A 26,608-nucleotide genomic window follows, 5' to 3' on the forward strand; every position below is an offset into this window, starting at 1 on the left:
TGTAATGGCGATGAGAAAGGCAACTTTCCAGGTGAGGAATTGTATTCCGCAAGAGTGCATGGGTTCGAAAGGTGGGCCCATGAGTCTTGTTAGAACCACGTTTAGGTTCCATGAAGGAACAGGTGGTGTTCTTGGTGGTATAATTCTTTTAAGCCCTTCTATGAATGCTTTGATAACTGGTATCCTATACAAGGAAGTTGAATATGTAGTTTGCAGGTATGCAGATATTGCTGCAAGGTGTATTTTAATAGAAGAGAAGGCTAGCTTTGCTTTTTGTAAATGGAGCAAGTAATTTACTATATGTGTTGGAGTTGCCTCTAGTGGTTGTATCTGATTATGATGGCAGTACCAAACAAATCTTTTCCACTTACTTGCGTAGCAGTGTCTAGTGGATGGCCTTCTGGCCTGCTTTATGACTTCCATACACTCTTGGCTAAGTTGTAAGTGTCCGAATTCTAGGATTTCAGGAGCCAGATTGCTAGATTCAGCGATGCTGGGTCCGGGTGTCTGATCTGTTGGTTGTGTTGCGTTAACAGATCTGGTTTGTTGGGCAGTTTGATGTGTGGTACTACAGACAGATCTAGCAGTGTTGTGTACCAGGGTTGTCTTGCCCACGTTGGTGCTATTAAAATGAGTTTGAGTTTGTTTTGACTCAATTTGTTTACTAGGTAAGGAAGGAGAGGGAGAGGAGGAAAAGCGTAGGCAAATATTCCTGACCAGTTCATCCATAGGGCATTGCCTTGGGATTGCTTGTGTGGGTATCTGGACGCGAAGTTTTGGCATTTTGCGTTCTCTTTTGTTGCAAATAAGTCTATTTGTGGTGTTCCCCAGAGTGTGAAGTAGGTGTTCAGAATTTGTGGGTGGATTTCCCATTCGTGGACTTGCTGGTGATCTCGAGAGAGATTGTCTGCCAGCTGATTCTGGATCCCCGGAATAAACTGTGCTATTAGACCAATTTGATGGTGGATTGCCCACTTCCATATTTTTTGAGCTAACAAGCTTAACTGCGTTGAATGTGTTCCTCCTTGTTTGTTTAGATAATACATCGTTGTCATGTTGTCTGTTTTGACAAGGATGTATTTGTGGGTTATGATTGGTTGGAAAGCTTTTAGTGCTTGAAAAACTGCTAATAATTCTAGATGATTTATATGCAGTTTTGTTTGATGTATGTTCCATTGTCCTCTTATGTTGTGTTGATTGAGATGTGCTCCCCACCCTGTCATGGAAGCATCTGTTGTTATTACGTACTGTGGCACTGGGTCTTGGAAAGGCCGCCCTATGTTTAAATTTATACTGTTCCACCATAGAAGCGATAGGTAAGTTTGGCGGTCTAGCAACACCAGATCTAGAAGGTGACCCTGTGCTTGAGACCACTGTGAGGCTAGGCACTGTTGTAAGGGCCTCATGTGCAGTCTTGCGTTTGGGACAATGGCTATGCATGAGGACATCATGCCTAGGAGCTGTAGTATTGTTCTTGCTTGTATTGTTTGGTTTGGAGACATGTGTTGAATGACCCTGTTGAAATTGTGGATCCTTTGTGGAGTTGGCGTTGCTACTCCTTTTGTCGTGTCTATTATGGCTCCTAGATATTGCTGTACTTTGCTTGGCAGAATGTTTGATTTTGCAAAGTTGACGGTGAACCCTAGATTGTAGAGGGTTTGTATGACTTGATTTGTGTGGTTTGAGCATTGTGTGAGCGAACTGGTTTTGATTAGCCAGTCGTCTAGATACGGGAACACATGTATTTGCTGCCTTCTGATGTGTGCAGCGACTACTGCTAGGCATTTTGTGAATACTCTTGGAGCGGTTGTTAAACCAAAAGGCAATACTTTGAATTGGTAATGTATTCCTTTGAATACAAACCTTAGATATTTCCTGTGTGATTGATGGATTGGTATATGGAAATATGCGTCCTTGAGGTCTAGGGTTGTCATGTAGTCGTGTTTTCTGAGCAATGGTAACACTTCTTGTAGTGTGACCATGTGAAAGTGGTCTGATTTGATGAATGTGTTTACTACCCTGAGGTCTAGAATTGGTCTCAGTGTTTCGTCCTTTTTTGGTATCAAGAAGTACAGTGAATAAACTCCTGTGTTTATTTGTGTGCTTGGTACTAATTCTATTGCATTTTTTTTGCAGTAGTGCTTGAACTTCTATCTCTAGAAGCTGTGAATGGTATTTTGATAAATTTTGTGATTTTGGTGGTATGTCTGGAGGGAATTGCATGAATTCTATGCAATAACCATGTTGGATAATTGCTAGGACCCATGTGTCTGTAGTTATTTTGTCCCATGCTTCGTAATATTGATGTATCCTCCCCCCCACTGGTGTTGTGTGGGAGGGGTGAGTGACGTGTGAGTCACTGCTTGTTGGTAGTGGTTTTGGGGCTTTGAAATCTTCCTCTATTCCTAGGAAATTGCCCCCCTCTATACTGGCCCCGAAAACCTCCCCTGTACTGTCCCTGGTAGGTGGGCGGTGCGGACTGTGAGGTGCTAGCTTGTGTGGCCTGACCCCGAAACCCTCCTCTAAAAGGTGTTTTGCGGAAGGTGTTATAAGATCCTCTGCTCTGCGGGGAGTAGAGTGCGCCCATGGCCTTGGCAGTGTCAGTGTCCTTCTTGAGCTTTTCTATGGCTGTGTCGACCTCCGGACCGAACAGAAGTTTCTCGTTTACTGGCATGTTAAGCACTGCCTGCTGAATTTCTGGCTTGAATCCAGACGTTCTGAGCCATGCGTGCCTACGGATGGTAACCGACGTATTAATGGTTCTTGCGGCCGTGTCTGCTGCATCCATGGAGGAGCGTATTTGATTGTTGGAAATGTTTTGACCCTCCTCAACAACCTGTTTTGCTCTTTTTTGCAGATCTTTTGGGAGATGTTCAATGAGATGCTGCATCTCATCCCAGTGGGCTCTGTCGTATCGCGCTAGCAGCGCTTGTGAATTTGCGATGCGCCACTGGTTTGCTGCTTGGACAGCAACCTTCTTCCCGGCTGCATCGAACTTCCTACTTTCTTTATCTGGGGGAGGTGCATCCCCAGAAGTGTGTGAGTTTGCCCGTTTTCTGGCAGCCCCTACCACCACAGAGTCTGGTGGCAGCTGAGAGGTGATGAATACAGGGTCCGTAGGGGGCGCCTTATACTTTTTGTCCACCCTAGGCGTCACTGCCCTACTTTTAACTGGCTCCTTGAAAATGTCCTTTGCATGGCGTAGCATGCCTGGGAGCATCGGCAGGCTTTGGTAGGAGCTGTGGGTTGAGGAGAGGGTGTTAAATAAAAAATCATCCTCTACTTGTTCCGAGTGTAGTTCCACATTATGGAATAGAGCTGCTCTAGCCACCACTTGTGAGTAGGCTGTGCTGTCTTCCGGTGGTGATGGCCTAGTTGGGTATGTGTCTGGGCTGTTATCAGACACTGGTGCGTCGTACAAGTCCCACGCATCCTGATCTTGGTCATCGTGGCTCATGGCGGTGTGAGCTGGCGAATGTGACGGGGTGTAAGTTGGCGAAGCCGGAGTTACAGGTGGAGGCGAGGGAGGAGGTGTTACCTTTTGTGTTGTTTGTTGCTGAGGAGTAAACTGAAGCGTTCTCTTTCGTTTGACAGGTGGAAGGGTACTGATCTTCCCAGTCCCCTGCTGAATAAAGATACGCTTTTGCGTGTGATCCACGTCCGTGGATTGCAGTTCTTGTTCAAATCTATGTTTCTTCATTTGAGAAGACATAGAATGCTCTTCGGTATAGGAGCCAGAAAAAGGGTCTGATGTCGCTTTTTTCGGCTCCGAAAACCCTGTCGATTGTTTTTTCGGCTCCGAGGTAACCTTCCTCTTTTTCTGTGCCGAAAATTCTTGGCCTCTATGGTCTTCGGCGCCACTGTCTCGGCGTCGATCGGTGTCGACACCGAACTCTCGGTGTCGATGCTTCTGTTTAGCACTCTCTCGGTCCCGAGGAGGCTGCGTGCCGGTGTCTCGACCGAAGTCGGACGATCTCGACACTGAATGGGCCTTTTTCGGTGCCGATTGTTGGTCACCGAGAATTTGGGTGGAGCCATGGCCGGTTGGCAGTGGCGTCCCCTGGGCCTTCTTTCCTTTTTTAAGGTTTGATCTCGACGTCTTACTCACAGTTCTTGTAGAGTGTAGCTCGTCGGAGTCTGAATCCTGGATGGAAAAGGATTCCTCCTGTTCTTCTTCTGTCTCGAACTGTCGACGCTCTTTTGGCGTGGACGCCATTTGCAGTCTTCTCGCTCGACGGTCGCGCAGAGTTTTTCGGGACCGGAACGCCCGACAGGCCTCACAGGATTCTTCGCTGTGCTCGGGTGACAGGCACAGATTACAGACCGAGTGTAGGTCCGTATAAGGATATTTGTTGTGGCATTCGGGGCAGAATCGAAACGGGGTCCGTTCCATCGGCGTTGTCCTCCACGCGGTCGGGCCGACTAGGCCCCGACGGGGTGCCGAAATCTACCCCGAAGGGCACCGAAGCGCTTCGATGTTCAACGCGTCGTCGTATGTGTCTATCTCTAACCGGATCGCAACGATACCGTCGAAAATCTTCCGTCTTCAGCTATCTTTCCGTTCCGAAACTCGGAGCGACAGGAACACGTCCGAACCCGATGGCGGAAAGAAAACAATCGAAGATGGAGTCGACGCCCATGCGCAATGAGCACAGAAGGTGGAGTCACTCGGTCCCGTGACTCGAAAACACTTCTTCGAAGAAAAACAACTTGTAACACTCCGACCCAACACCAGATGGCGAGCTCATGCATACCATGTGTATCTACAGCGACAGATGCCATCGAACATTGAAAAACTTCTTAAGCGCGGTCTTCCACAGTAAAAAGCAGGTCCCGGAGTTGGCCAATGCTGGGTTAACCTCCTTCAGCCACGATAGAGGGCTTGTCTGGATATGTGATGCCACAGCAGCCTGGAAGCCAATTTAGACATCACCACCTTAAACTGGAATTGGGAACAGCAGAATGGTTCTGGTCCTGGTCCTGCGCTACAGTTTTTTGTCACTTGCACCATTACTCACGGTTCAACTCTCCTCCATTCAATTTCAAGGTTCAGATGCAGAATTCAGTCACTTTATTTACATATTTTGGTTTGCACCCACTCTTATCTTGATGATAACAGCATATCCTTTGTTTGGTTCAACATTCTAATATTTCTGTTGCTGAGCTCAACAGTACATGTTGGCTATTAGTAAGGGATCTACAACCACTTTATATAACTCAATTCTTTTCAGTGGAGGCTAAAAATATTAATGCTCTGAATAAATTGCAGCGTTTCTAGAATCAGGGTGCTTAGCTTGTCTGTGGTCTGTATACATTCAAAGATACTGTGAAACCCTCTCCATCAGTACAGGTGCTTCATTCACAAGGGCATTCTCCGCCAGACTGTCCACCACTCCCTGTCCTTCCATGGTTTCGGTCTTACTTTCATCCAGTACAGATCTGTTCCTACTGTTCTACCGGGTCACTTCATCGCATGTTTCAGCTGCTTCCACTCACCTCTTGATCTGCAAAAACGAGAAAGCTCTCTTCCTTCTCGTACGTCAAATCTCCAATCATCTCGACTTCATGAAGGCTGGGAAAACCTACCTGGTGTCTTAGCTACTTCCCCTTCCTCATTTGTCCAAAACGCGATTTAATAAAAGTGTACCATAATTTAATAAAATGCTAAAGCTTCAATATCTCCAGGTGCGTCACACCCTTCAGACCTCCCTGAATCTTCACCTATCCACAGTAGATTGCTAGACGATCATGTGAACCTCGAAGCGATATCCCTCACGTACCAGAAATTGATTCACAACTCACCGAAACACTTCAGTGTCGGCGAGACCACTGGGATAGCGACCTGGGAGGTCTAGCAGATGAATGGGCGTAGGCCTTACTAACACCCAGAGAGATGGCCATTAGGGCAGGGTTCCAACTGGTGCAGCTTAACGTACTCCAGAAAGGGATAACCAACTCAAATTGTTGTAGGCAGTGTGATCAGGAGGGGGCCTTTTTGCACATAATATGGGGTTGCCCACGATTCAGACCTTCTGGGACTTAGTGGTGACGCGCATGAATGACGTATGCCACGCTGCAATGCAAATCTCTGCCAAGTGGTGTCTTCTAAATGTGTAGGATGTAACAGACCTAAATCGTATAGAACAGATCTGGGTGACTGAGCACGACGATTGCCAAACTTAACACTGCAAGCCTTTAGGCGCCACACCTGAAGGATTGGTATAGAGACATGGATTGGTGCACAGTGGCCGAGAAGACGGCCTATGAAAGCTAGGGGTTGACCCAGAAAATGGGAAAAGATATGGAGTAGATGTAACACCTGTAGAAGAAGTCCTTGTGCCGCCCCCCCCCCTCCACCAGTCATCAAAGATGCTGATCCCTGAAGAACGCCCAGTATCAGGTGGCGCAGAGGAGGGGGGAGGGCAGTGTGATCGTCATAGATGCAAACGCAATGGTTTCAAAGAGATTGTATGCAGAACTACAAGTGGTTTAATGGTTTCCTTATTGCTTGCTATATTTATAATAAAAAACTATTTAAAAAAATGCTAAAGCTTTTACCTTGAAAATCTTTTATCATTTTCATCAAGTTCACGTGCTGCTGATGGAAGCTCTGAAGATGAGCCTCCTCTGGAGAAGGCGTGGATGGTTCTGGTTCCTTCACCTCCTCACACCTAAGAGCAACATATAGATGCCATTATCTAAACTTTGAACATCATGCACACTGTGGAGGGATGCAGGCAATGTTGGGCTGTACTGTATAATAAGGGCACATGTTTTACAGCTTTATGCATAATGAGTCAGTCAGAATGGCATCAGGACTGGAAGACGGTGTTGTTTTCAGTTCTCCTATTTTGAATTTTGATTTCTTGCATAACACGTGGTGCCAGTACTTAATTTGTCAAATAATAAGAGCCAGGGCCCAGGATATTTCTCAAAAGGCCACATCAGGTCCCAGCCTGTGATCCCAAATACCAATACCAATGACTCCTACTTACCATTACAGACCTACAAATATTACTGTTTGGACTGTACAAGATAGCCCAAAGTTGTAACAAAGGTCTCAGCACCCCAGTATTATTTGTGATCATATATTTCATAGTTAAACATTTTGCTCATGTGCTTAAAAAAAAATTACAAAAAAATATTGACAGAGCCACCATGTGGCGGACTGCCTTAAAAATGTGCTGGTGTTAAAAAATAAGTGCTGGTGCCGGGTAGCAGAAAACACCGCTACAAATTAAGCATTGCCCAATATGGGTTATGAATATGCATTTGGCTCACAACTGTTTGCTCTTTTAACTTCTTGCTGAACACTCATGTCGTTGTTTGAAGGTTGCTGCAGCCAGGATGTGCATTATTACCTCAGTTTTAGCAATTTATGTGTATAATTGGGAACTACTATTAATCATTTACCACATGTTTTCCACATTTATAAGCACAGGAGCTAAACCAATATCACATTACTCAAATAAGTGGAACATGTCAAATGTGCACTAATCAGATTATGGAACATTCTACTACCTTTTCACACTTTTAGTGAGGACTAGCGTAACAGTATTAAGGCTGTTCATAATCTGAAGAGAAGTAGCTTTTCTACAGCTCAGCTCTATTTGGAGGTGGTGCTGAAAGTCAGAATGAAAGGAAAAATGCATCCTTCCTTCAGTAAATCGTAGTGTGACCATCATTCTAAAGGTGGTCCACAAACAACTGTTGCAAGCCCCTTCAAACACGAGCCGCAACCATTACAATCATTGTAAGGAAATGCCTCCTTGGCATGGTTGCCCCCTGACTTTTTGCCTTTGCTGATGCTATGTTTACAATTGAAAGTGTGCTGAGGCCTGCTAACCAGGCCCCAGCACCAGTGTTCTTTCCCTAACCTGTACTTTTGTATCCACAATTGGCAGACCCTGGCATCCAGATAAGTCCCTTGTAACTGGTACTTCTAGTACCAAGGGCCCTGATGCCAAGGAAGGTCTCTAAGGGCTGCAGCATGTCTTATGCCACCCTGGAGACCTCTCACTCAGCACAGACACACTGCTTGCCAGCTTGTGTGTGCTAGTGAGGACAAAACGAGTAAGTCGACATGGCACTCCCCTCAGGGTGCCATGCCAGCCTCTCACTGCCTATGCAGTATAGGTAAGACACCCCTCTAGCAGGCCTTACAGCCCTAAGGCAGGGTGCACTATACCATAGGTGAGGGTACCAGTGCATGAGCATGGTACCCCTACAGTGTCTAAACAAAACCTTAGACATTGTAAGTACAGGGTAGCCATAAGAGTATATGGTCTGGGAGTCTGTCAAACACGAACTCCACAGCACCATAATGGCTACACTGAAAACTGGGAAGTTTGGTATCAAACTTCCCAGCACAATAAATGCACACTGATGCCAGTGTACATTTTATTGTAAAATACACCACAGAGGGCACCTTAGAGGTGCCCCCTGAAACTTAACCGACTATCTGTGTAGGCTGACTAGTTTTAGCAGCCTGCCACAAACCGAGACATGTTGCTGGCCCCATGGGGAGAGTGCCTTTGTCACTCTGAGGCCAGTAACAAAGCCTGCACTGGGTGGAGATGCTAACACCTCCCCCAGGCAGGAATTGTCACACCTGGCGGTGAGCCTCAAAGGCTCACCTCCTTTGTGCCAACCCAGCAGGACACTCCAGCTAGTGGAGTTGCCCGCCCCCTCCGGCCAGGCCCCACTTTTGGCGGCAAGGCCGGAGAAAATAATGAGAAAAACAAGGAGGAGTCACTGGCCAGTCAGGACAGCCCCTAAGGCGTCCTGAGCTGAAGTGACTCTAACTTTTAGAAATCCTCCATCTTGCAGATGGAGGATTCCCCCAATAGGGTTAGGATTGTGACCCCCTCCCCTTGGGAGGAGGCACAAAGAGGGTGTACCCACCCTCAGGGCTAGTAGCCATTGGCTACTAACCCCCCAGACCTAAACACGCCCTTAAATTTAGTATTTAAGGGCTACCCTGAACCCTAGAAAATTAGATTCCTGCAACTACAAGAAGAAGGACTGCCCAGCTGAAAACCCCTGCAGCGGAAGACCAGAAGACGACAACTGCCTTGGCTCCAGAAACTCACCGGCCTGTCTCCTGCCTTCCAAAGATCCTGCTCCAGCGACGCCTTCCAAAGGGACCAGCGACCTCGACATCCTCTGAGGACTGCCCCTGCTTCGAAAAGACAAGAAACTCCCGAGGACAGCGGACCTGCTCCAAGAAAAGCTGCAACTTTGTTTCCAGCAGCTTTAAAGAACCCTGCCAGCTCCCCGCAAGAAGCGTGAGACTTGCAACACTGCACCCGGCGACCCCGACTCGGCTGGTGGCGATCCAACACCTCAGGAGGGACCCCAGGACTACTCTGATACTGTGAGTACCAAAACCTGTCCCCCCTGAGCCCCCACAGCGCCGCCTGCAGAGGGAATCCCGAGGCTTCCCCTGACCGCGACTCTTTGAACCTAAAGTCCCGACGCCTGGGAGAGACCCTGCACCCGCAGCCCCCAGGACCTGAAGGACCGGACTTTCACTGGAGGAGTGACCCCCAGGAGTCCCTCTCCCTCGCCCAAGTGGAGGTTTCCCCGAGGAATCCCCCCCTTGCCTGCCTGCAGCGCTGAAGAGATCCCGAGATCTCTCATAGACTAACATTGAAAACCCGACGCTTGTGTCTACACTGCACCCGGCCGCCCCCGCGCCGCTGAGGGTGAAATTTCTGTGTGGGCTTGTGTCCCCCCCGGTGCCCTACAAAACCCCCCTGGTCTGCCCTCCGAAGACGCGGGTACTTACCTGCAAGCAGACCGGAACCGGGGCACCCCCTTCTCTCCATTCTAGCCTATGTGTTTTGGGCACCACTTTGAACTCTGCACCTGACCGGCCCTGAGCTGCTGGTGTGGTGACTTTGGGGTTGCTCTGAACCCCCAACGGTGGGCTACCTTGGACCAAGAACTGAACCCTGTAAGTGTCTTACTTACCTGGTAAAACTAACAAAAACTTACCTCCCCTAGGAACTGTGAAAATTGCACTAAGTGTCCACTTTTAAAACAGCTATTTGTGAATAACTTGAAAAGTATACATGCAATTTTGATGATTTGAAGTTCCTAAAGTACTTACCTGCAATACCTTTCGAATGAGATATTACATGTAGAATTTGAACCTGTGGTTCTTAAAATAAACTAAGAAAAGATATTTTTTCTATATAAAAACCTATTGGCTGGATTTGTCTCTGAGTGTGTGTACCTCATTTATTGTCTATGTGTATGTACAACAAATGCTTAACACTACTCCTTGGATAAGCCTACTGCTCGACCACACTACCACAAAATAGAGCATTAGTATTATCTCTTTTTACCACTATTTTACCTCTAAGGGGAACCCTTGGACTCTGTGCATGCTATTCCTTACTTTGAAATAGCACATACAGAGCCAACTTCCTACATTGGTGGATCAGCGGTGGGGTACAAGACTTTGCATTTGCTGGACTACTCAGCCAATACCTGATCACACGACAAATTCCAAAATTGTCATTAGAAATTGATTTTTGCAATTTGAAAAGTTTTCTAAATTCTTAAAAGACCTGCTAGGGCCTTGTGTTAGATCCTGTTTAGCATTTCTTTTAGAGTTTAAAAGTTTGTAAAAGTTTGAATTAGATTCTAGAACCAGTTGTAGATTCTTAAAAAGTATTCCAACTTTTAGAAGCAAAATGTCTAGCACAGATGTGACTGTGGTGGAACTCGACACCACACCTTACCTCCATCTTAAGATGAGGGAGCTAAGGTCACTCTGTAAAATAAAGAAAATAACAATGGGCCCCAAACCTACCAAAATACAGCTCCAGGAGCTTTTGGCAGAGTTTGAAAAGGCCAACCCCTCTGAGGGTGGCAACTCAGAGGAAGAGGATAGTGACTTGGAGGACAATTCCCCCCTACCAGTCCTATCTAGGGAGAACAGGGTCCCTCAAACCCTGACTCCAAAAATAATAGTCAGAGATGCTGGTTCCCTCACAGGAGAGACCAACACCTCTGAAATCACTGAGGATAACCCCAGTGAAGAGGACATCCAGTTAGCCAGGATGGCCAAAAGATTGGCTTTGGAAAGACAGATCCTAGCCATAGAGAGGGAAAGACAAGAGATGGGCCTAGGACCCATCAATGGTGGCAGCAACATAAATAGGGTCAGAGATTCTCCTGACATGTTGAAAATCCCTAAAGGGATTGTAACTAAATATGAAGATGGTGATGACATCACCAAATGGTTCACAGCTTTTGAGAGGGCTTGTGTAACCAGAAAAGTGAACAGATCTCACTGGGGTGCTCTCCTTTGGGAAATGTTCACTGGAAAGTGTAGGGATAGACTCCTCACACTCTCTGGAAAAGATGCAGAATCTTATGACCTCATGAAGGGAACCCTGATTGAGGGCTTTGGATTCTCCACTGAGGAGTACAGGATTAGGTTCAGGGGGGCTCAAAAATCCTCGAGCCAGACCTGGGTTGACTTTGTTGACTACTCAGTGAAAACACTAGATGGTTGGATTCAAGGCAGTGGTGTAAGTAATTACGATGGGCTGTACAATTTATTTGTGAAAGAACACCTGTTAAGTAATTGTTTCAATGATAAACTGCATCAGCATCTGGTAGACCTAGGACCAATTTCTCCCCAAGAATTGGGAAAGAAGGCGGACCATTGGGTCAAGACAAGGGTGTCCAAGACTTCAACAGGGGGTGACCAAAAGAAAGGGGTCACAAAGACTCCCCAGGGGAAGGGTGATGAGACAACCAAAACTAAAAATAGTAAAGAGTCTTCTACAGGCCCCCAAAAACCTGCACAGGAGGGTGGGCCCAGAGCCTCTTCACAAAACAATGGGTACAAGGGTAAAAACTTTGATCCCAAAAAGGCCTGGTGTCATAGCTGTAAACAGCATGGACACCAAACTGGAGACAAGGCCTGTCCCAAGAAAGGTTCCACTCCAAACTCCCATCCAGGTAACACTGGTATGGCTAGTCTCCAAGTGGGATCAACAGTGTGCCCAGAGCAAATCAGGGTCCACACTGAAGCTACTCTAGTTTCTGAGGGTGGGGTGGATTTAGCCACACTAGCTGTCTGGCCGCCTAACATGCAAAAATACAGACAGCAACTCTTAATTAATGGGACTAGAATAGAGGGCCTGAGGGATACAGGTGCCAGTGTCACCATGGTGACAGAGAAACTGGTTTCCCCTGGCCAATACCTGACTGGAAAAACTTACACAGTCACCAACGCTGACAATCAGAGAAAAGTACATCCCATGGCAATGGTTACTTTAGAATGGGGAGGGGTCAATGGCCTGAAACAGGTGGTGGTCTCCTCAAATATCCCAGTGGACTGTCTGCTTGGAAATGACCTGGAGTCCTCAGCATGGGCTGAGGTAGAACTAAAAACCCATGCAGCAATGCTGGGTATCCCTGAACTGGTGTGTGTGAAAACAAGAGCACAATGCAAGGCACAGGGTGAACAAGTAGAGCTGGAGTCTGGAAGAATGGCCCAGCCTACCAAGAGAACAGGAAAGTCAGTTGGGAAACCAACTGCAACACAGCAAAAGAAAGGGAACCTCTCTTCTCAGGAAGAAGTTCTGCCCTCTGAGGGAACTGAGCCTTTGGAGCTTGAACCTTATCAGGTTGAGCTCTTAGGCCCAGGGGGACCCTCAAGGGAGGAGCTGTGTAAGGGACAAGAAACCTGTCCCTCTCTTGAAGGCCTTAGGCAGCAAGCTGCTGAAGAGTCCAAAGGCAAGAAAAATGGAACGCATAGGGTCTATTGGGAAGATGGACTCCTGTACACTGAGGCCAGAGACCCCAAACCTGGTGCCACTAGGAGAGTGGTAGTGCCTCAGCTGTTCAGGAAGTTCATCCTAACATTGGCCCATGACATTCCCCTTGCTGGACATTTGGGACAAACCAAGACGTGGGAGAGGTTAGTCAACCACTTCTACTGGCCCAATATGTCCAACATGGTTAAGGAGTTTTGCCTCTCCTGCCCCACCTGTCAAGCCAGTGGTAAGACAGGTGGGCATCCAAAGGCCCCCCTCATTCCACTTCCAGTGGTGGGGGTTCCCTTTGAAAGAGTGGGTGTGGACATAGTTGGTCCACTGGAACCTCCCACAGCCTCAGGAAATATGTATATCCTGGTAGTAGTGGATCATGCTACCAGGTATCCTGAAGCTATTCCCCTTAGGTCGACTACTGCCCCTGCAGTAGCCAAGGCCCTCATTGGTATCTTTACCAGAGTGGGTTTCCCTAAGGAGGTGGTGTCTGACAGAGGTACCAACTTCATGTCAGCATACCTAAAGCACATGTGGAATGAGTGTGGGGTGACTTATAAATTCACTACACCATACCATCCACAAACTAATGGCTTAGTTGAGAGATTCAACAAGACATTAAAGGGCATGATCATGGGGCTCCCAGAAAAACTCAAAAGGAGATGGGATGTCCTCTTGCCATGTCTGCTTTTCGCTTACAGAGAGGTGCCACAGAAGGGAGTAGGATTCTCACCCTTTGAACTTCTGTTTGGTCATCCTGTAAGGGGACCACTTGCCCTTGTTAAAGAAGGCTGGGAGAGACCTCTCCATGAGCCTAAACAGGACATAGTGGACTATGTACTTGGCCTTCGCTCTAGAATGGCAGAGTACATGGAAAAGGCAACCAAAAACCTTGAGGCCAGCCAACAGCTCCAGAAGTTTTGGTATGACCAAAAGGCTGCACTGGTTGAGTTCCAGCCAGGGCAGAAAGTCTGGGTTCTGGAGCCTGTGGCTCCCAGGGCACTCCAGGACAAATGGAGTGGCCCTTACCCAGTACTAGAAAGGAAGAGTCAGGTCACCTACCTGGTGGACCTGGGCACAAGCAGGAGCCCCAAGAGGGTGATCCATGTGAACCGCCTTAAGCTCTTCCATGACAGGGCTGATGTGAATCTGTTGATGGTAACAGATGAGGATCAGGAGGCAGAGAGTGAACCTCTCCCTGATCTTCTGTCATCAGACCCAAAAGATGGCACAGTAGATGGAGTGATCTACTCAGACACCCTCTCTGGCCAACAGCAAGCTGATTGTAGGAGAGTCCTACAACAGTTTCCTGAACTCTTCTCCTTAACCCCTGGTCAGACACACCTGTGTACCCATGATGTGGACACAGGAGACAGCATGCCTGTCAAGAACAAAATCTTTAGACAGTCTGACCATGTTAAGGAAAGCATCAAGGTGGAAGTCCACAAGATGCTGGAATTGGGAGTGATTGAGCGCTCTGACAGCCCCTGGGCTAGCCCAGTGGTCTTAGTCCCCAAACCTCACACCAAAGATGGAAAGAAAGAGATGAGGTTTTGTGTGGACTACAGAGGGCTCAATTCTGTCACCAAGACAGATGCTCATCCAATTCCAAGAGCTGATGAGCTCATAGACAAATTAGGTGCTGCCAAATTCCTAAGTACCTTTGACTTGACAGCAGGGTACTGGCAAATAAAAATGGCACCTGGAGCAAAAGAGAAAACAGCATTCTCCACACCTGATGGGCATTATCAGTTTACTGTTATGCCCTTTGGTTTAAAGAATGCCCCTGCCACCTTCCAAAGGTTGGTGAATCAAGTCCTTGCTGGCTTGGAGTCCTTTAGCACAGCTTATCTTGATGATATTGCTGTCTTTAGCTCCACCTGGCAGGATCACCTGGTCCACCTGAGGAAGGTTTTGAAGGCTCTGCAATCTGCAGGCCTCTCTATCAAGGCATCCAAATGCCAGATAGGGCAGGGAACTGTGGTTTACTTGGGACACCTTGTAGGTGGAGGCCAAGTTCAGCCACTCCAACCCAAGATCCAGACTATTCTAGACTGGGTAGCTCCAAAAACCCAGACTCAAGTCAGGGCATTCCTTGGCTTGACTGGGTATTACAGGAGGTTTGTGAAGGGATATGGATCCATTGTGACAGCCCTCACTGAACTCACCTCCAAGAAAATGCCCAAGAAAGTGAACTGGACTGTGGAATGCCAACAGGCCTTTGACACCCTGAAACAAGCAATGTGCTCAGCACCAGTTCTCAAAGCTCCAGATTATTCTAAGCAGTTCATTGTGCAGACTGATGCCTCTGAACATGGGATAGGGGCAGTTTTGTCCCAAACAAATGATGATGGCCTTGACCAGCCTGTTGCTTTCATTAGCAGGAGGTTACTCCCCAGGGAGCAGCGTTGGAGTGCCATTGAGAGGGAGGCCTTTGCTGTGGTTTGGTCCCTGAAGAAGCTGAGACCATACCTCTTTGGGACTCACTTCCTAGTTCAAACTGACCACAGACCTCTCAAATGGCTGATGCAAATGAAAGGTGAAAATCCTAAACTGTTGAGGTGGTCCATCTCCCTACAGGGAATGGACTTTATAGTGGAACACAGACCTGGGACTGCCCATGCCAATGCAGATGGCCTTTCCAGGTTCTTCCACTTAGAAAATGAAGACTCTCTTGGGAAAGGTTAGTCTCATCCTCTTTCGTTTGGGGGGGGGTTGTGTAAGGAAATGCCTCCTTGGCATGGTTGCCCCCTGACTTTTTGCCTTTGCTGATGCTATGTTTACAATTGAAAGTGTGCTGAGGCCTGCTAACCAGGCCCCAGCACCAGTGTTCTTTCCCTAACCTGTACTTTTGTATCCACAATTGGCAGACCCTGGCATCCAGATAAGTCCCTTGTAACTGGTACTTCTAGTACCAAGGGCCCTGATGCCAAGGAAGGTCTCTAAGGGCTGCAGCATGTCTTATGCCACCCTGGAGACCTCTCACTCAGCACAGACACACTGCTTGCCAGCTTGTGTGTGCTAGTGAGGACAAAACGAGTAAGTCGACATGGCACTCCCCTCAGGGTGCCATGCCAGCCTCTCACTGCCTATGCAGTATAGGTAAGACACCCCTCTAGCAGGCCTTACAGCCCTAAGGCAGGGTGCACTATACCATAGGTGAGGGTACCAGTGCATGAGCATGGTACCCCTACAGTGTCTAAACAAAACCTTAGACATTGTAAGTACAGGGTAGCCATAAGAGTATATGGTCTGGGAGTCTGTCAAACACGAACTCCACAGCACCATAATGGCTACACTGAAAACTGGGAAGTTTGGTATCAAACTTCCCAGCACAATAAATGCACACTGATGCCAGTGTACATTTTATTGTAAAATACACCACAGAGGGCACCTTAGAGGTGCCCCCTGAAACTTAACCGACTATCTGTGTAGGCTGACTAGTTTTAGCAGCCTGCCACAAACCGAGACATGTTGCTGGCCCCATGGGGAGAGTGCCTTTGTCACTCTGAGGCCAGTAACAAAGCCTGCACTGGGTGGAGATGCTAACACCTCCCCCAGGCAGGAATTGTCACACCTGGCGGTGAGCCTCAAAGGCTCACCTCCTTTGTGCCAACCCAGCAGGACACTCCAGCTAGTGGAGTTGCCCGCCCCCTCCGGCCAGGCCCCACTTTTGGCGGCAAGGCCGGAGAAAATAATGAGAAAAACAAGGAGGAGTCACTGGCCAGTCAGGACAGCCCCTAAGGCGTCCTGAGCTGAAGTGACTCTAACTTTTAGAAATCCTCCATCTTGCAGATGGAGGATTCCCCCAATAGGGTTAGGATTGTGACCCCCTCCCCTTGGGAGGAGGCACAAAGAGGGTGTACCCACCCTCAGGGCTAGTAGCCATTGGCTACTAACCCCCCAGACCTAAACACGCCCTTAAATTTAGTATTTAAGGGCTACCCTGAACCCTAGAAAATTAGATTCCTGCAACTACAAGAAGAAGGACTGCCCAGCTGAAAACCCCTGCAGCGGAAGACCAGAAGACGACAACTGCCTTGGCTCCAGAAACTCACCGGCCTGTCTCCTGCCTTCCAAAGATCCTGCTCCAGCGACGCCTTCCAAAGGGACCAGCGACCTCGACATCCTCTGAGGACTGCCCCTGCTTCGAAAAGACAAGAAACTCCCGAGGACAGCGGACCTGCTCCAAGAAAAGCTGCAACTTTGTTTCCAGCAGCTTTAAAGAACCCTGCCAGCTCCCCGCAAGAAGCGTGAGACTTGCAACACTGCACCCGGCGACCCCGACTCGGCTGGTGGCGATCCAACACCTCAGGAGGGACCCCAGGACTACTCTGATACTGTGAGTACCAAAACCTGTCCCCCCTGAGCCCCCACAGCGCCGCCTGCAGAGGGAATCCCGAGGCTTCCCCTGACCGCGACTCTTTGAACCTAAAGTCCCGACGCCTGGGAGAGACCCTGCACCCGCAGCCCCCAGGACCTGAAGGACCGGACTTTCACTGGAGGAGTGACCCCCAGGAGTCCCTCTCCCTCGCCCAAGTGGAGGTTTCCCCGAGGAATCCCCCCCTTGCCTGCCTGCAGCGCTGAAGAGATCCCGAGATCTCTCATAGACTAACATTGAAAACCCGACGCTTGTGTCTACACTGCACCCGGCCGCCCCCGCGCCGCTGAGGGTGAAATTTCTGTGTGGGCTTGTGTCCCCCCCGGTGCCCTACAAAACCCCCCTGGTCTGCCCTCCGAAGACGCGGGTACTTACCTGCAAGCAGACCGGAACCGGGGCACCCCCTTCTCTCCATTCTAGCCTATGTGTTTTGGGCACCACTTTGAACTCTGCACCTGACCGGCCCTGAGCTGCTGGTGTGGTGACTTTGGGGTTGCTCTGAACCCCCAACGGTGGGCTACCTTGGACCAAGAACTGAACCCTGTAAGTGTCTTACTTACCTGGTAAAACTAACAAAAACTTACCTCCCCTAGGAACTGTGAAAATTGCACTAAGTGTCCACTTTTAAAACAGCTATTTGTGAATAACTTGAAAAGTATACATGCAATTTTGATGATTTGAAGTTCCTAAAGTACTTACCTGCAATACCTTTCGAATGAGATATTACATGTAGAATTTGAACCTGTGGTTCTTAAAATAAACTAAGAAAAGATATTTTTTCTATATAAAAACCTATTGGCTGGATTTGTCTCTGAGTGTGTGTACCTCATTTATTGTCTATGTGTATGTACAACAAATGCTTAACACTACTCCTTGGATAAGCCTACTGCTCGACCACACTACCACAAAATAGAGCATTAGTATTATCTCTTTTTACCACTATTTTACCTCTAAGGGGAACCCTTGGACTCTGTGCATGCTATTCCTTACTTTGAAATAGCACATACAGAGCCAACTTCCTACAATCATCTTCAACACTCAAGGGGCTGATGTGAGGCAGAAGGGTAGGGCAGCAAATTAGAAGTGTCCAAAGCCACCCTCAATTCCAGGGTCTGCAGGATGGGGACTTAAGAGTATGGGTCCTGGAAGTCCAAGGACAACATCCAGTCCTTTGGGTCCAAATCAGAAATAACCTGACATAAGAGTGTTTTTTTTCAAATTTCTTCTTCTGTAAGAAGTCATTCAGAGGTCAGAGATCCAAAATTCGGCCTCCATCCTTATTGGGCACTAGGAAGAAACACCCCTCACCTCTCTCCAGTTGTGGTACCTTCTGAATGGCCCCTTTGTCTAGGAGTGAATTGACCTCCTGCTCAGGGATGGCTGCGTGATTTGGCAAAACATGAGCAGGTATGCGAGGAAAATAGGGAGCGAATGAAATAAAAGGCAGGGCAAAGTACTTTTTCGACTTATTTACAGTACCCATTAGTTTGAAAAAATGGATTTCCAGCTGGGGAGGAAAAACTGAAGTGTGTTTCCCAACAGCTGAGTGAGGTCCTTCAAGGGGAAACCGGAGTGCCCTTGAAGCCACAGCACCAGGGAAGGAGGAAGAGGAAAATTACAGTCCTTGGTGGGGTGCATGGCTTCAGCCACCACCGCTCACCCTGGAGAGGCGAAAGGTCTGAGCTGGTTGCTGAACTGGCTGTGAAAGTTGCTGCTGATGATGCCAGCCCACATGAATAGGCCCAGTGCTTCCTGTATTAATGGTGGAGTTGTTGGGCCAACTAGAGCAACCCTAGGGAGTGGGCTGTTAACACAGCTATCTTTGGCTCTTTCTAGCACTCTGTCCTCTACTCAAAGAGCATGTCCATCTGGGATGCCTAGACATTCTCCAAGTATCCAATCACAAGCATCTAGTTTAATCACTACGCTGGTGCCCTTGGCATGGTTGTCACAATCCTATGTGTTAAGACCTGCTCATAGAACGCATTTTACTGAGTCTTGTCCATCTTGAATCATCTGGGTCCTGAGTTCGTCTGGTATGGCCAGTGCTATGTATAGGTGACCATCAGTATAATGATGGAGGAGTCATTATATGTCTCCATCATGGCCTTCGTCATGATGAATATTCTGAGGCCCTTGAACTGAATTCGAATCAGAGCCTCCATCATTCTATAGTACTGGCATTGTGAAGAAGCTGGGAATCACACTGTATGGGTTTTGGTTGTGCCTTGGTGATTTGGTGTGGGGCGGCTCATGTCGAAGATCATCTTCAAGATCGATTTGGCACAGGTGCATCGTGAGTAAGGATCAGCACGGCTGCAGCTATGACTGTGTGGCCCCAGGGCTCGAGTGGAGCTGTAGGTCTATTCCGGCAAGGGTTGGGAGGTTGGCCCAGCACAGAAGTTGGCATCTGGGAAGGCTCTGCCAGCGAAAGTGCAATGCCTTGCCCCTGAGGTTATATGGGGCCCAAAGGTGCTGCAGAGAGAACTATCACCTTCAGGATTTGCAGCAAGGTGGCCTCCTAAAATACCCTGCTCTGAAACCAAGTCGATGATGGTGCTAAGAACTCGGTCCATGTCTATCGATAAGTTCACAGTCTGAAAACACTGGAAGGATTGGATCCTTGAAGAGCTGGCTGCTTGGCTTCTCACCTGGTTTCAAGTGGTGAGAGTGGAAAGAATCCAATTTGGCCTTCTTGCGCATGTCATGCACCTAAGACTCAGACTCACCACAGGACCTGGATCAGGACTGTCATTTGTTATAGGAGTGGCCTGCAATCTGGAGTAGGAGAAGCTCTGCGGGTTGCCTCAAGTGATACCTCTTCTAGTGATCCACAACTTGAAGCCTGTCATCGTGGGACAGGGACATTGTCTCTTCCTTCTTCTTTGGCACACTGTCACTGTCAATTTGAACTTAAGTCAGCAGACCAAAAAAGTTCGAAGCAGAATTCTGGATCCATGCCACACGGCATCAAAAGAAAGAAACTGAAGTAAAAGCACAGGGGTGGTGCCTATGTGCACATCTGTTACATCACTTCCAGGCAGTGTGGCATAATCGCAGAGTATGACGGCACCAGTGACTGACACACAGGAGCCATTGCTTTAAACATTCTAGACCTAGTCTGGCGCCTGGGGATTATTTTAAAGGCTAAAAATATCCATCAAAACACATTTGAAAGTGTTGATTTATGAATGCATATAATACATGAAATGATGCCCATATCTATCTAGAGAGCTTCAACGGACTAGAAGACCTCATGTGACCAACTCCTTAAAAAAGTTCTTCAATAAGAAGTACAGAGAAAGAGTAGGCTTTGGATTCAGCCAGTGGCTTCAACGTGTTCATGCTTTGCCAATGCTTGGACGGGCTGTTTGTTAAGTCCATGGCATTTCGAGGATTGTTACACTGTCCTTGTGTGCCCATTAGGTTTTGGTGATGGGATTCAAGGAGTACGTTTGTTTGACTGCAGATGAAACATTTCTCTCTAGTACAGCTCGCTGCAACACACAAAAAGTTCCCTTAGCAAAAAGATAGATCTACAGGCTTTGCAAATGCTTATTTTAAGCATTGTAGTGCCTTGGCTTCTGATATTATTATATCAAATATCAAACATAATACAGCACCAAGAACATAATCATAAAATTAAAGATTTATGTTGTGGGACCACAAAACCTTATTAGCCTGAATCAATCCACGCTATTTCCTCATCTCTTTTCATTTGTAGAACCTTAGTTGAACACCATGAAAGCTCGCACATTGATGATTTTAGTCCTGCATAAAACTACACCTTAGCAGCATTAACTCTCCTGATCCCCACGTTTAATTAAATCATTTCCAAATATCATTGTGGATCTAAGAACAGATCAGCAGATTTCAAAGGTATCAGAAATTAAAAGTACACACTAATTTACCAATGCTACAAAGCACTGGATGTTTAAGTCTCAAATTTTTGTTAACTTCGCAGAAAAGTACCAAATTTCGATTTAAGCCCCTGACTTTTTATTTTTAAGGATTCACACACGTTTTTCAACTTTTGGGTTGGTAAGAAAAAGGAGGACTGAGGCATAAGCACCTTTATGTGTGTTCTTCATCTTAATTGTGGCAAGATACACTCGCGAACGCTGTTTGAAAGTAGCACAGTGCGTGTGTATATATGGAAAATATCACTTACCCAGTGTACATCTGTTCGTGGCATGAGACGCTGCAGATTCACATACTGTGCATTATCCTGCCATCTAGTGTTGGGCTCGGATTGTTACAAGTTGTTTTTCTTCGAAGAAGTCTTTGTAAGTGGCTGCCTTACAAATTTCTGTCACGGGTATATTTCCTAGAAAAGCCATTGTGGCACCTTTTTTCCTAGTGGAATGCGCTCTTGGTGTGGTAGGTAGATCTCTTTTTGCTTTAATATAGCAAGTTTGAATACATTTCACTATCCATCTGGCAATGCCTTGCTTGGATATAGGATTACCTGCATGAGGTTTCTGGAAGGCTACAAACAATTGTTTTGTTTTACGAAACTGTTTTGTTCTGTCAATGTAATACATTAGTGCTCTTTTTATGTCTAATGTATGCAAGGCTCTTTCGGCTACTGAGTCTGGTTGTGGAAAGAAGACTGGGAGTTCCACTGTTTGGTTTAGGTGGAATGGTGAAACAACCTTTGGTAAGAATTTGGGATTTGTACGGAGAACCACTTTATGTTTATGTATTTGTATAAAGGGTTCTTGTATAGTAAATGCTTGTATCTCACTTACTCTTCTAAGTGATGTGATAGCTATTAGAAAGGCTACATTCCAAGTTAAGTATTGAATTTCACAAGAGTGCATGGGTTCAAATGGTGGTCCCATGAGTTGTGTTAACACAATATTAAGGTTCCATGAAGGTACTGGTGGTGTTCTCGGGGGTATGATTCTTTTTAATCCCTCCATAAATGCTTTGATGACTGGGATTCAAAAAAGCGATGTTGAATGTGTAATCTGCAGATATTGCTGTGAGATGTATTTTAATTGAAGAGAATGCCAGTTTAGACTTTTGTAAGTGTAATAAGTAACTTACAATGTCCTTTGCGGAAGCATGTAGTGGTCTAATTTGATTATTGTGGCAGTAGTAAACAAATCTTTTCCATTTGTTTGCATAACAATGTCTTGTAGTAGGTTTTCTAGCTTGTTTAATGACCTCCATACATTCTTGTGTAAGGTCTAAGTGTCCAAATTCTAAGACTTCAGGAGCCAGATTGCTAGACTGAGCGATGCTGGATTCGGGTGTCTGTGTTGTGTTAACAGGTCTGGCCTGTTCGGTAACTTGATGTGAGGTACTACTGATAAATCTAGCAGTGTTGTGTACCACGGTTGGCGAGCCCAGGTTGGTGCTATGAGTATTAGTTTGAGTTTGTTTTGACTTAGTTTGTTTACCAGATAAGGAATGAGTGGGAGAGGGGGAAAAGCGTAAGCAAATATCCCTGACCAACTGATCCATAACGCATTGCCCTTGGACTGAGGGTGTGGGTACCTGGATGCGAAGTTTTGGCATTTTGCGTTTTCTTTTGTTGCGAATAGGTCTATTTTTGGTGTTCCCCAGCGTAGAAAGTAATATTGTAGGATCTGGGGATGAATTTCCCATTCGTGTGTTTGTTGGTGATCTCGACTGAGATTGTCGGCTAACTGGTTCTGAATGCCTGGGATGTATTGTGCTATTAGCACAGAAAATTTGGCATTGGGCAATTCACAATCGCATTCGCCTAAGAGACACAGTTGTGACTAGTGTGTCCCTCCTTGTTTGTTGAGGTAATACATAGTCGTCATGTTGTCGGTTTTGACAAGAATGTGTTTGTGGGCTATCAGTGGTTGAAATGCTTTTAATGCTAGAAACACTGCCCACAGTTCTAACTGATTTATGTGCAGTTGTTTTTGTTGATTGTCCCATTGTCCCTGAATGCTGTGCTGGTTGAGGTGTGCTCCCCATCCTATCATGGAAGCATCTGTTGTGATCACGTCTTGAGGCACTGGGTCTTGGAATGGCCGCCCTTGGTTTAAATTTATAGGGTTCCACCATTGAAGCGAGAAGTGTGTTTGGCGGTCTATCAACACTAGATCTTGGAGTTGACCCTGTGCTTGCATCCATTGTTTTGCTAGGCACTGTTGTAAGAGCCGCATGTGTAATCTTGCGTTTGGGACAATGGCTATGCATGAGGACATTATGCCTAGAAGTTTCATTACAAACCTTACTTGGTAGTGTTGGTTTGGCTGTATGTTTAATGTAATATTCTGAAACGCTTTTACCCCTTGTGGACTTGGTGTGGCAATCGCTTTTTGTGTGTTGAGTGTTGCTCCCAAGTATTGTTGTATCTGGGATGGCTGCAGATGTGATTTTTGGTAATTTATAGAAAACCCTAGTTTGTGTAGAGTTTCTATAACGTATTGCGTGTGAAGAAGACACTGTTGTTGAGTGCTGGTTTTTATTAACCAATCGTCTAAGTATGGGAATACGTGCATGTGCTGTCTTCTTATGTGAGCGGCTACTACTGCAAGGCATTTTGTGAATACCCTTGGGGCTGTTGTAATCCCGAACGGTAACACCTTGAATTGATAGTGCACGTCTTGTATTACAAACCTTAAGTATTTTCTGTGCGAAGGATGTATGGGTATGTAAAAGTATGCATCCTTGAGATCTAACGTTGACATGTAGTCCTGTTTATTGAGCAAGGGAACCACGTCTTGAAGTGTTACCATGTGGAAGTGATTTGATTTGATTAAGAGATTCAGCGTTCTGAGGTCTAATATGGATCTCAACGTCTTGTCTTTCTTTGGAATTAGGAAATATAGTGAGTAGACACCTGTTCCTTTTTGATGGTTGGGTACTAACTCTATTGCTTGTTTTTGTAACAATGCTTGGACTTCTAGTTGTAACAGGTCTAAGTGTTGTTTGGACATATTGTGTGCTCTTGGGGGCACATCTGGCGGGAAATTTATGAATTCTATGCAATAACCATGTTGGATAATGGCTAGGACCCATGCGTCTGTAGTTAAGTGTGTCAAGTTTTTGTAGTATGCAGTAAGTCTCCCCCCCACTGGTTAAGTGTTGGGGATTTGTGACATTGAAGTCACTGTTTGGTTTGACTTGTTTTAGGGCTTTGGAATTTTCCCCTTGCTCTTGGGAATTGTCCACCCCTATATGAGCCTCGAAACCCTCCTCTCTGGTATTGCCCCTGATAGGTGGGTCTGGTTTACGAGGTGGAAGGCTCTGGTGTTTGCATACGAAACCCCCCTCTAAATTGTGGCTTTCTAAATGTGCCTCTGCTTTGTGGGGAGTAGAGCGCGCCCATGGCTTTGGCCGTGTCTGTGTCCTTCTTTAATTTCTCAATTGCTGTGTCCACCTCCAGCCCAAACAATTGTTCCTGGTTAAAAGGCATGTTTAACACAGCTAGCTGGATTTCTGGTTTTAATCCTGAGCTCCGTAACCATGCATGCCTGCAAATGATTACCGCAGTGTTGACTGTCCGAGCAGCTGTCTGCCGAGTCTAATGCGGACCTTATCTGGTTGTTGGATATTGCTTGTCCTTCTTCAACAACCTGTTGGGCACGTCTCTGGTGTTCTTTGGGAAAGTGCTGTATAATGTGTTGCATCTCTTTCCAGTGTGCCCTGTCATAGCGAGCCAGTAGGGCTTGCGGGTTTGCGATCCGCCATTGATTTCGTTTGCCCGCTGCATCAAACTTCCTACTCTCCTTGTCAGGTGGTGGTGCGTCTCCTGATGATTGAGAGTTTGCCCTCTTTCTTGCTTCTCCCACAACCATCGAATCTGGTGTCAGTTGCTGTGTTATAAACACAGGGTCCATTGGGGGAGGGGTAAGACCTGTTTTGCGTGCTTGAGCATGCCTAGGAGCATTGGCAGACTTTAGTAGGAAGTGTGTGTGTGTGTGGATGCCAAGGTGTTGAATAGGAAATCATCCTCTATTGGCTCCGAATGCATTGCTACATCGTGGAATGTAGCTGCCCTTGATAGTACCTGCGTGTATGCAGTACTGTCCTCTGGAGGTGACGGCCTTGTTGGGTAACAATCTGGACTGTTGTCGGATACCGGGGCATCATATAAGTCCCATGCATCCGGATCATCCTCTGTCATCCCTGTATGTGTTGGTGACTGCATTGGGGATGTTGTTACCGGGGACAGCTGTGGTGAATGTAGTGGAGAAGGCTGTGGCGAAAACCTTGGTGGTGGTGTTTTATCTCTTGCCACCTTTGCCTTCGGCTGCATTTCTGACTCATGAAATGCCAGCTTTCTTTTGATTTTAAATTGGAGGAAGAGTTTGTATCTTTCCAGCCTCTTTCTGGATATGCAGCCTCCTTTGGGTATGGTCTGGTTCCCCCATACCTATTTCCTGCTCAAATCTATGTTCATGCATTTGGCCGGAAAGTCCTTACTCTTCCGTGTAAGAGCCTAATTTCAGCTCCGAGGCTGCTATTTTCGGTACCGAAGGTTTCGAAACAGTCTTTTTCAGTTCTGAGGTAACTTTTTTTACCTTGGGTGAGTCGAACTCTCGGTGCCGAGATTGTTCGGAGCCTGATTCTCGACCGGAGTCAGATGTCTTCGGCAGTTCTTTGGCCTTTTTCGGTGCCGATGTTTGGTCACCGTCTTTTCGATGGGTTAAGCCATGGCCTGCTGGCGGTGGCATCCCCTTGGCCTTTACGATCTTGGTGTGAGTCTTGGACGGGGCAGTTTTACTCACAGTTTTCTGCGTTGTCGCGGGTCGCTCACTTTCGGAGTCGTCTGAGTCCGTTCCCTAGATGGAGATTCTTTCCTCCTCTTCGACGTCGAGCTGTTCTCTTGGTGTCAACGCCATTTGTAGTCTTCTGGCTCTTCGATCACGTAGGGTCTTTTTCGATCGAAATTCCCGACAGGCCTCACAAGTATTCTCCCTGTGTTCTGATGATAGACACAGATTACAGACCAAGTGTTGGTCTGTATAAAGATACTTCGAGTGGCACTTCGGACAGAAGCGGAAGGGGGTCCGGTCCATTAGTTTTGACGATGGATGCGGTCGGGCCGACCAGGCCCCGCTAAAGAGCGGAAGCCCCGAAGGGCCACCGGAGCGCTTCTACTATCGGTGTCGATATGCTAACACTAAACCGGTACCGAGCGCGAACAATACTGTCAAATTTACGATATTTAGCTAACTTTCCCGATTTGAAATACGGAGCGAAGAGGAACACGTCCGAACCCGATGGCGGAAAGAAAACAATCTAAGATGGAGTCGACGCCCATGCGCAATGAAGCCGAAAGGGAGGAGTCCCTCGGTCTTGTGACTCGAAAAGACTTCTTAGAAGAAAAACAACTTGTAACACTCCGAGCCAAACACTAGATGGCAGGATAATGCACAACATGTGTATCTGCAGCTACACATGCCATCGAACATATATATGGAAAATGTCACTTACCCAG

The 26,608-nt window shown here is 47.0% G+C and overlaps 1 protein-coding gene across 2 annotated transcripts in view; it reads right to left on the minus strand.

Moving 5' to 3' along the window:
* LOC138299209 (E3 ubiquitin-protein ligase TRIM39-like) overlaps positions 1-26,608 on the minus strand; it is a 146,047-nt gene that overhangs the window by 21,230 nt on the left and 98,209 nt on the right. For both annotated transcript variants that reach the window (XM_069237331.1, XM_069237330.1), the window contains exon 6: positions 6,559-6,671. In XM_069237331.1, the coding sequence (XP_069093432.1) occupies positions 6,559-6,671 (113 nt within the window). The remainder of the gene's footprint in view (positions 1-6,558; positions 6,672-26,608) is intronic.

Source organism: Pleurodeles waltl, chromosome 6 (genome assembly GCF_031143425.1).
Source record: "Pleurodeles waltl isolate 20211129_DDA chromosome 6, aPleWal1.hap1.20221129, whole genome shotgun sequence".
NCBI classification, from domain to species: domain Eukaryota; kingdom Metazoa; phylum Chordata; class Amphibia; order Caudata; family Salamandridae; genus Pleurodeles; species Pleurodeles waltl.